At 37.8% G+C, this 10,485-nt stretch overlaps 1 protein-coding gene across 1 annotated transcript in view; it reads left to right on the forward strand.

Moving 5' to 3' along the window:
- Positions 1-1,272: 1,272 nt before the first annotated feature.
- Positions 1,273-10,485, forward strand: part of klhl20 (kelch-like family member 20) — an 18,257-nt gene continuing 9,044 nt past the window's right edge. Inside the window, exons 1-5 of the mRNA XM_037681553.1 lie at positions 1,273-1,343; positions 4,150-4,213; positions 7,249-7,506; positions 7,603-7,711; positions 9,456-9,662. Of these exons, the coding sequence (XP_037537481.1) occupies positions 4,206-4,213; positions 7,249-7,506; positions 7,603-7,711; positions 9,456-9,662 (582 nt within the window). The 5' untranslated portion in view covers positions 1,273-1,343; positions 4,150-4,205. The remainder of the gene's footprint in view (positions 1,344-4,149; positions 4,214-7,248; positions 7,507-7,602; positions 7,712-9,455; positions 9,663-10,485) is intronic.

Below are 10,485 nucleotides of genomic sequence, written 5' to 3' on the forward strand. Positions count from 1 at the left end.
AAGTACCTGTTGGTGCTTGCCAGGCCAGCACTGTAAATAAGAATTTGTTCCTAGTGTTTATGTCTGGTTAAATAAAGGGGAAATGAAGAAAAAATATATAGTCTGTGTGGGTAAACAAATATGATAGAATTTGACAAGTGTACAGGTGATGTTTAAGTGCCCTCCACAAACAGAAACAAATATGTTCTTCATGCGTGATTCTTCTCTCAGCATGATAAAAAAGATTATGTTTAGATGTAGGTAAATAAAGAATATGGAATATGTGTCATTGACAATTCTAAACAAGGTAGCAGGGCTTTAAACATCTAGTACACTGTCTTTTGGCATTTTTGTCATCATTTGGAGTATGTGTGTTTGTGTGTGAAGTGGGTATTGTGAGAGCAGTGCACACCTGCAGAAGTAAAGGATAAATGGCCAGACATATAGGTGGGAGTGAAGTGGCACAAAGGCACTCAGAGACTTTATATAACTTAGAGACATATTTATTAAAGATTTGTTGTCAAAAAACAAGTTGCTGCACATCAACAGACTGTTTCAGCTGCAGTAAAGGTACATTTGACATGTCTCTGGACATCATGCTGATAAGGCCGTCCCATACAGGCATGCTGTAAGGACACGATCAAAAATATGTGTAAGAAATGAAAAGAAATTGAATGTGTATGACTCATATTCCATGCAATTCTTTATTTACCTACTTCTAAACATAACTTTTTATTGTGCCGAGGCAGGCATGGTTCCTCCTCGCCTGCATCTGTGATGCTGTGGCCAGTTCAGCTCAGAGTTACCGCAGGCACTTTAAATCAGCTAAAATGCCAGGGGTCATTGTGTAAAGAAAACAGCTGGATGGATGGATGGACTTCCTCATACCACAAAATTATTTGACTTGTTCAAGAGTTTTCAAATTTCTAGGTCTTCACATTTTTTTGATTGTGTCCTTACCCCATACCTAATTATATGAAGCAAATGTTCACAAATATTTCATCAATAAAGTATTGATTCAGTTTTTTGTTTATTATTATTATTATTTTAAATAAAGTTTAGCTGAGATTAATCCTGTATTTTGACTTACAATATTGTTTCCATTACAGCCAAAATAATCTTTTGAAGTTGAAGATATCTATCTAGAGATAGAAACAACATGTTTTAGCTGAAAAGACTTAAATACTTTTTATTAATTGAAGTGGCGAAAATGGCATTTCATACAAATGACGTCATCTCACATCCCCGGAAGTGGCGCTTGGCATGCGCGTATCACCGAAGAAGAAAAGCAGCAGATTACCAGCGGCTGAACTGTAAACACCAGGAACCAGGGAGACGTCTAGATCTTGGGATGGAAACATAAGGTAAAACCAGTCCGAAGCAGGCCTGCTGTGGTGCCGCACCGCTGTCAGCCTGTTTGACGACACATCAATGTGAACTGTGTCAACATTAGCGCACTTTACTTTATCCAATCTTTTTTTTTACGACTTCATGATGTTGAGCTAGAAATACAAATAATCTCCTGTACCCTGAAAGTGTACTCTAACAACGCGTAAGTGACTTTGTTGGATGCAACAACTTGTCTTGAATATAGAAGAATTTACCGAATGAATTGACGTTGCTGCTAGCTTGAGAGCTAGCCTCCCCATGTTAAAAGTAAAGTAACTCTTTGGAGGCGAGTGTTGCCTCATTGATTTGGTTTTTATTTTCGTAAATATTTGGCCCACATACATGCTGCCAGGGTAATTAGTTTAATAAAAGACAAATAAAGTAATTTTTGGCCATACCGTAAGCTAGCTAACTAGCTGGCTTAGGTACCTAAGAAGCTAACAACAGTTAGCCGGTGTGAGCTAAGCTTCTCTGTTGTCCGTGAAGAATATAAAGTACTGCAGTTCATGTTACACAAACAACCAGGCAGACAATGGAGGTGTACTGACAGAAAATAGCTTTAAAAAAAAAAAAAATCCAAACTCTTTGTGCTGTTCACGAGTTTTGTCCTTGCAGCATATGATATGTGTTTGGTTTTCCTGACTCCATATTTATATTTACTCCATATTATTAACGACATTTGTGTCATTGTGTTTCAGAGTTGTTTAAATGTTGTCACGTGTGATTTAAAACTTGGATTTCGTACTTAAGAAGTACATCCTTCTTAAGGTAAAGAGTTAAAGTACCACGATGGGTAAAACTGGGGAAACCTATAAATATTGGCATTTAGCTTTTTTGTTCAAAAGTAAAGACAAAGCAGTTAAAAAAAAAAAAAAAACTCCTTTATTCCTGTTTCTCTATTGAAGTAAACAAAAAATTGGGTATTTTATTTTATCCTGTTCCCCTGGTACGCAGGACAAAGTTTCAATAAACAATTTGTCAAAAAATATACTTGTGTTTAGGCTTAGACTACTGGAGGACACTTTGATCTAATTTTCGTAAATTAATTGTTAAAATTTAATAGTTTTCATTTGATATTATTTCTATCTTCATATGTGATTCTTGACCTGCCATTGTGTATCTGTTCCTCTCAAACCCAGCTGGTTGAAGCAGATGGTTCTGATGGAGGTTTCTTCGTCATGAAGGAGTTTTTTCTTTCCACTGTCTCCTTCATGCTTGCTCAAGATGAGAGAGTTCTGTGATGGAGTTAAATTCAAAGCAGTCTGCTCCTCAGATAAATAATGTTAACTTATTTTTATATATGAATGTTTCTGTTGTGACTTGGTGCTATATAAGTAAACTGAATTGAATTGATGTCTTTAAAGTTTCAGTTCAGTTTTGTTTGTAGAAAATACATCTGATTTAGTTTCAAGTTATATTTTATGTACAACTTGCCAATGACAGGTTGCTACTGAAACAGAGTTCTGTGACTCAGAGCTCCTTTATATTGCATCTTAAATGGAAATGGATAGTCAGAGTCAGAAAATGCTATGTCATAGAAAATGCTAATTAAAATACTTTGTGTTTCTTGGTGCATTATTGACCACAACATGCTTTTAACAGTGATTTAAGGTGTTTTTCCTTTTTAAAAGTTAAATGTATTTTTGAATATGACAGGTCTGATTTTACAGTTACTTATGTTTTAGAACTAGATTACATTGATAGGGGACACAACTAGCATTTTCTTTTTAAATGCTGTAGAGCATATGTGTCAAACTCAAGGCTCGGGGGCCAAATGTGGCGCTCGTTGACATTTTATCTGGCCCCCAAGATGATATGTGAAATATAAAATACTTCTGCTGGTGAAGATTCTCAGTCATCCAGGACATGATGAATTCAAAAAATGTTCAATACAAAAACAACTGGACTTTATTTGTAACAGAAGACGCTTCGCTCCTCATCCGAGGAACTTTCTCAATTCAGAGAGTGAGAGGTTCAGGTTATAAGGCTGACTGAGATAAGATCCACACACACATAAGACACACATATACATATGTAGATTTGACAATTCACATCTCAACACCTTAACAGTACGAAAACTACTTAAGAAACGTGCTGAAGATTCTCAGTCATCCAGGACATGATGAATTCAAAAAGCATTCAGTACAAAAACAACTGGACTTTATTTGTTGTCTTCTGTTACAAATAAAGTCCAGTTGTTTTTGTATTGAACGCTTTTTGAATTCTTAAGAAACCCCTACTGTTAAGGTGTTGAGGTGTGAATTGTCAAATCTGCATATGTGTGTGTCTTATCTCACTCAGCCTTATAACCTGTATCTCTCACTCTCTGCTCTTTGAATTGAGAAAGCTCCTCGGATGAGGAGCGAAGAAAAGATGTTGAGTATCTGATTTGAGCTAATGTAGTTTGTGAAATTGGCCCTTAATTTGAAAAAGGTTTTAATTTTGGCCCCCTTGGTGAGTTTGACACCGCTGCTGCAGAGTGTCAGTGCCACTTGTGTTCTTATCTCCAAAATGACCCCAAGTTTATCATTTAACAAAATGCCCTGTCCTCAGCGTGTTTATTGGAGTAGGTTATCAGACTTTTTCAGTCCATATATTTTGTGTGTAATTTGTTTAGCTTAGAGAAATCACTAAAAACCCTTGGTGGGTAACAGGAAAGTTAAAACACAAGATGCAATAACTGAACAAAGAGTTGTTATGATGTTGGCTCATAAAAAAAAAACAACAACTGGTGCTAGAAGTGAAAACAAAATATAAATTTTTGTTTTGTTGTCTTCACAGGCTAACCTGAAAGTGTCTAACCAAATATTGTTCTTCAGTGCAAGGACACAAAGCCAATGCGCAGGTGGGTGTGGTATTTATTTAGGTATAAATGTGAAACACTTACAGAATGTGGGTGTTGCGTTCAGACTTGTGCCACACCTCTAAAGAAGAATGGTTTAAATGCACTGGAGCCTGATAAGAAGAAGTAAATAGAAAATATTTTCCAGCAAAAAAAAAGTACATTGGTGCACATGAGGACATTACACGAACACATCGAGTGGTGTCAGGTTAGTAGAGGAAAAGCGTTTTAAAAGCACAGCAGAACTATTTGCTATAGTGGTGAAAATGTTCTGAAATGAGATCCCATTTAGACTATTTTAAGTTACCACATTAGCTTGTCTGTAAGGTGGACAAATCCATGCTAAGTTGACCAGTTTCATTTTGAGTCCAGATCACTCAGCATTCACTGAGGAGGGAGATCTGACCTTTGACCCACTGTGTTACTTGTAATTTCAATCTCTTGGTCTGTTTCTGTCTTTGGTTAAAATCTGGGTTGATCCTTCTGTTGGTGAATAACACAAATACAACGTGGAACCACAGCTATATTCTAAAGACAGGTGTTTTCACTGTGACTGACATCTGTTTGAAGAGGAAAAATGAGTTTTAAAAGGAAAACGATGAATTGGAAAAACATTTGTTTCCAGTTTGAACAAGATCTTCATAAACTTATTAAAGTTCTATCAATGACTGATGACGACAATAGGGGGAAAAAAAGGTTTAATTGTTTTTTTAATTTTACTTTTTATAAAGGACACAAAGAAAATTTCAGTCATGGTAATACAAATCAAAGCCCAGCAAACAGAGGTATAAGTTAAACAACAAGCTGTTTAATGATAAGATGCTTCATGTACAGTAGTCCCTCGCTACTTCGTGGTTCGTTCTATCGCCGTTTTTCAAAAATAAGAGTGGACATGACACACAATTGGCTGATTGATAGATGAGCCACACGATCGGCGTGAAATTGTTATTCAAAATCAATTATTTAAAATTATTTAGCACCTGCTGCACATTTGTGCAGCCCAGTTCTGCAGGAGGAACTTCCTCCTGCAGCTCCTCCTCCCTCCTCTGTGGATCTCTGTTCTACAGCGGAGAAGTGGGCGTGGCCACAGAGTGCAGCCGCTGCAGAGAGCTGACTTCATGATGTTCTGTGCTCTTTTAGAGCGTTTAGAGTTTACTGCGTGTACTACTATTACGACTTCGCCGTTTTTCATTTATCGCGGGGCTTCAGGGTACGGATCCCCCGCGATAAACGAGGGACTACTGTACTGCATTGTTTATGTGAGAAGAAAATATGTTCCTAATATTTCTCAGCATTATTCTTTAAATGTATTTTTAGTTTAGTTAAAAGTTGTGCTGACAACAAGAATGGCTCTTGGTATGTAATCCATCGTCAACTTTACTGGAGCCTTCAAAGAAAGACCCAAAACATTATCTCTTCTGTTGTGCGACGCACAGAAAGATCAAAATTAAAACAACAGCATTTGTGTGAATTCATTTCCCAAAACAATGGACGCTACTAATTTATAAATATCTTGTATTTGATTAGATTCTGGCAGATCGTACCTTGAGTTTGTCAAAGTGGAGCGCTCTGTTTGGTGTTGTGGCTGCATTGTAATACAACCTGCCTGTCATGGAGGAAGATGAGCTAAGGTGTCCTGGTTATACAGCAGTGACTAGAAAATCTAATTAAATGATCACTAAATGTATTTTTCATTTATTCAAGCACTTAAGCTCAAGATAATTTGATGGTTTATGTTTGCACACTGTAATAAACTTGACCTTTAGGAAGTGATTCATGTATAAAACTACGTGAGTAAAGTGTGAGGTCTGATCACGACGACGAAGACAACATCTGTGGAAATGGACGTCTTTTTAAATGTCAAGGAGTTTTGGCTGGAGCTTGTGAACATGAGTCCCAGCACCACGCTGCGCCCGTGTCCCCTGCTCTAAAAAGATGTGGGGTCAGCGTGGATACGTTTACACTGACAGATGCATGTACAGAACAGTGACCCCACTATAGATGGTTCAGCTGATGGTCTCAGACTTACACTTATTCTGGGTTTGTGCAGAAAAATGCTGGTCTGTACTAACGTACTTTTTAAGAATATAGTTTAATGCAGTGGTACAAGTTAAGAACGGGTAAACTGGAATTCTTGTGTGCATTTCTCCAAGTCAGGCAATTAAAAAACTAAAGTTTCTTACAGGTAAAAGTTACCTTTAAAATGCCAGACTGGAATTTGCACACAACTAAATCAAACTTTTTTTTCCATTTTGTTGTGCGTTTGCTTTTTTTAGTACTAATATGTACCATTGTAATTTTCCATTTAAGTTCAGTCTCTGTAGCAGTGATGTGCCAAGCCAAACCCAAAGACTTTCACTTCCATTGCAGCGTGCCAGCCTGAACCGCTGAGCCTTCCCACCGCTCTGCCTCTGCTTTCAGACAAACATGTACAGCCTTTTTGTTCTCGGTGCTTTTGTATGCAAATCTCTGTTCTGGAGTTTAAATTTAGCCCGTTAGCTCTTACATTGATCGTTTTTGACTACTTAAAGGTTAAACTGACTCGTGATTTCCTGCTTTTGTTTAGGGAACCTTTAAGAATGATCAACAAAAATATTAATAGACTTTCTGAGACAATTTGTCTGAACTTTCACAGCTTGTTCTTTTGCATTTAGAGTAAGGTGTTACATCTAATATCTGACAGAAATATGTTCAAATTTTGGCACAAGAGAACGGTCTCTGTACTGTGAAGTAAGTTATCAAAGCTGAAGTGTTTATATAATGGGTTATGGTGGTAATTATTGTTTTTTTGTCATCTTTGACCAAAGAAATGACAATAATGGTCTGTATTACCACAAGTAAAAACAAACAAAAATTGAAAGTGCTTTTCTAGTCCTGATTTTCACGGCTTCCTTATACACTGTTTCAAATGAATAGATTTAACAGTGTGAAACCATAAAGTGAAAAAATTTTTAAATAAAAAGCGAAGCCTTTTTTAAAAAATGGCAAAATTGGTTGAGATACCAAATTGTAACGCTGTAAATGTATTTACTGTGAAGGGCCACCAGTGCACGTCAGGACGCCACTGGAATGGACATCACCAGCCGCTGTACTCTGGGGGACCCCAATAAGCTCCCTGAAGGGGTCCCCCAGCCAGCACGGATGCCTTATGTGTCAGACAAACACCCGCGGCAAACCCTGGAAGTGATCAACCTGCTGAGAAAACACCGGGAGCTTTGTGATGTGGTGCTGGTGGTGGGCGCCAAGAAGATTTATGCTCATCGTGTCATCCTGTCTGCCTGCAGCCCTTACTTCAGGTAGGAAAAGGCACCTTTGGGATTCACACGTGCACATCTTGTGTAGGAAAGGTCAGCTTTGAAAGCGTTGTGGTCGTGTTCTGATGGCCTCTGCAGGGCGATGTTTACTGGAGAGCTGGCAGAGAGCAGGCAGACTGAGGTGGTTATCCGGGACATTGACGAGAGAGCCATGGAGCTGCTCATTGACTTTGCCTACACCTCACAGGTATGAATGTCGCCATGTGATCAAGATGCATCAAGAAATGCACTTCAGCCATGTTGATAGATTCTCAAATATTATTTAAGACATTTGTCTTTTTGAAGCACAAATTTATGTTAAGGTGCAGATTGTCTCTTTCTTTGGTTCATTAGCAGTTTTTAGTTCATTTTACACATTTTAAAGGAATTTGATGCAACTTGGTGCAAAGTATTCTCATGATGATTCCCATATTCTCTGCCTTTTATGCTTTACCCTTATTGCAGTTATGACCTTTATATGTGACAACTCAGATTCCTAATTTATTTTTTACTTGGTGAAATCTTTAATCTTTTATCTTTCTTTTTTGGTTTTAAGTTGTTAACACTTGTCACATATGTGTGTATTATTTATTATTAGTTTTTAATCAGACCTTAAAGTGTGAATCAGGTGAGCTTTGGCAGAGGTCCTTACAATAAATTTACTCGTTACAAACTATTAAATGAAACATAAGAAGGTTTTCATGAACTACATCAATGGTGCAGTTTGAAAAATGTTTTTGCCAGTACCGTAGTTTAATTACCGTTATATATTTTCATCCTCCCACTGACCAAACACATGCATGTTAGTCTGATGGTAACTCTAAATTGTCCTTTGTTGTGAGTGAGAGAATGAATGATTGTCTCCGTGTCCCTGTGATGGACTGGAGACCTGTCCAGGGTGTCCCCCACTTCTCGCACAGTGATGGCTGGACATGGTCACCAGTGACCTCCACGACCCGAAAAGGAAGAAGCGGGTAAAGATGATGGCTGGATGAATTCTGAAATGTGGATACACAGTAAATGAAAACAGTCCCACATCTAAATCTGCCTAAAATCCACGTGGAAGCTTGAGTGACTGAACTACTTTACGCTGGCTGAAGTTATATTTTAAACCTTGTAATATTTTCAAGATAAATAGGTGAAATGTACACTGTTTTCATCTCTTCAAATTTAGATTGTTTTAAAAACTTGTTTGCATACTTTACCCAACACATTGAGCATAAATATGAACCTAAACACTGAAATTATTGGACCTCGCCTTCCAAAATGGCTTATACATGGTTTATTACCATTGTTGACACATTTTCAGTCACTTTGTCTGTTTTCTCAGATAAACAAATGCGTGTCGTACTTGCAGCTGTCGTGGACAAAAGGAGATTTCCAAACCAGACCAAGGTGTAGTGCGTCAGATTTATTTACAAAGCTTTGGAGAGCAGTCCAGCATTCACAGAAGACAAGATCACACTTCTCAAACACCTTCACCTGTCTGAAGCACTGACCTGTTCTGACTTCCTGAACTGTAAAAGTTAGTTTTATCCGTGTCTGAGCCGTCATCGAAAGTCCGCTGCAGACAGGAAGGAGTGGATCTGAGTCGAGGACGCTTCTTAAGACACGTCACCATATCATAACTCAAACCTTGAGGTTATAAAACTAGTTCTTTCTGTTCTTCACTGACCAAGACGGCTCGTTGCAGTAAGAGTGATATTACACAAGACCGTTTAATATCCCTCACATCACAGTGCATGTGCAAAATAATACACATGACTTCGACACAAGTTAAGTTTTTGCAGTTTGTGTACACTTTTTGTTTTTAGTGGTCTTTATGACGTTTTACTGAGGAAAGAAAGTGGTGTTTGGATCAGTTGCTTTTACAAGACTGGGAGTACTGGAAGTACAAACCCAAACAAACAAACAAACGGTACATGTCTGAAGTTTGGGTCTGCACCTCGCAGGTGACTGTAGAGGAGGGGAACGTCCAGACGCTGCTCCCTGCTGCCTGCCTCCTCCAGCTGGCTGAGATCCAGGAGGCCTGCTGTGAATTCCTCAAGCGACAGCTGGATCCATCCAACTGTCTGGGCATCAGGGCTTTCGCCGACACACACTCCTGTCGAGAACTGCTCCGGATCGCTGACAAATTCACACAGCACAATTTTCAAGAGGTGAGAACAGAAAATGCGAAAAAATAATAACAACAAATTAATCCAGCATTAGAAAATATTGATGCTTTTTTTTTTAACTGAATTTGTTTTTAAGCTGTGTATATATTACTTATCCCTTTTCTAAATAGCAACTGTTAAAAGTTATAATCAGTATATTTCCTCGGGCTTCTACATTTCAGATTGAAACATTTAATTTGAAAACATTGTGAAACAAAATATTTGTTTCTTGTAAATAAAGAGCTCTATGGTTTCACAGTATTGAGTAAACAAAGGCCTTAACTGTCAATTCTCGAGTTTAATCTTTTGTGTTGGGTTAAACATTAGACCACCTGGTGAATTGTTTGGCCAGTAGGATCCTTAAACTGGATTTTTGTAAGCAATGACCTACTTAAAGCTACGGCAGAGCTTTAGGACCATGCTAAGATAAAAAAAAAATAAAAAAAATACATTGCCACGCTAAAAAAAAAATAGAACCATAAAATTACAAGAATAAAATCGAATAAAGTTAATATTACGAGAATAAAGTCGTAAAAGACTTTTTTTTTTTTTTAGCTCTCGTTTATTTTTTAATTTTACATTTTTTTCCACGAGTTGGAGCCACAACGTGACCTGTCAATCAATCCAGTAGGCGTGTCAGCAAATGACCAATCCGAAGCTAAATGCTTGTTACCTGCAGAGAGCTGCTGCAGCCCATCAGAACGTACCACCTTACTGTAATCAGGTTCCAAGTCCTGATACTGATGATAATATGATGCTGATGTGCTAACAGATTAACAATCTCCTTATTTGTAATAATCTGATGCTGATGTGCTAACAGATTAAT

Source organism: Nematolebias whitei, chromosome 9, assembly GCF_014905685.2.
Source record: "Nematolebias whitei isolate Nwh7 chromosome 9, NemWhi1, whole genome shotgun sequence".
NCBI lineage: Eukaryota > Metazoa > Chordata > Actinopteri > Cyprinodontiformes > Rivulidae > Nematolebias > Nematolebias whitei.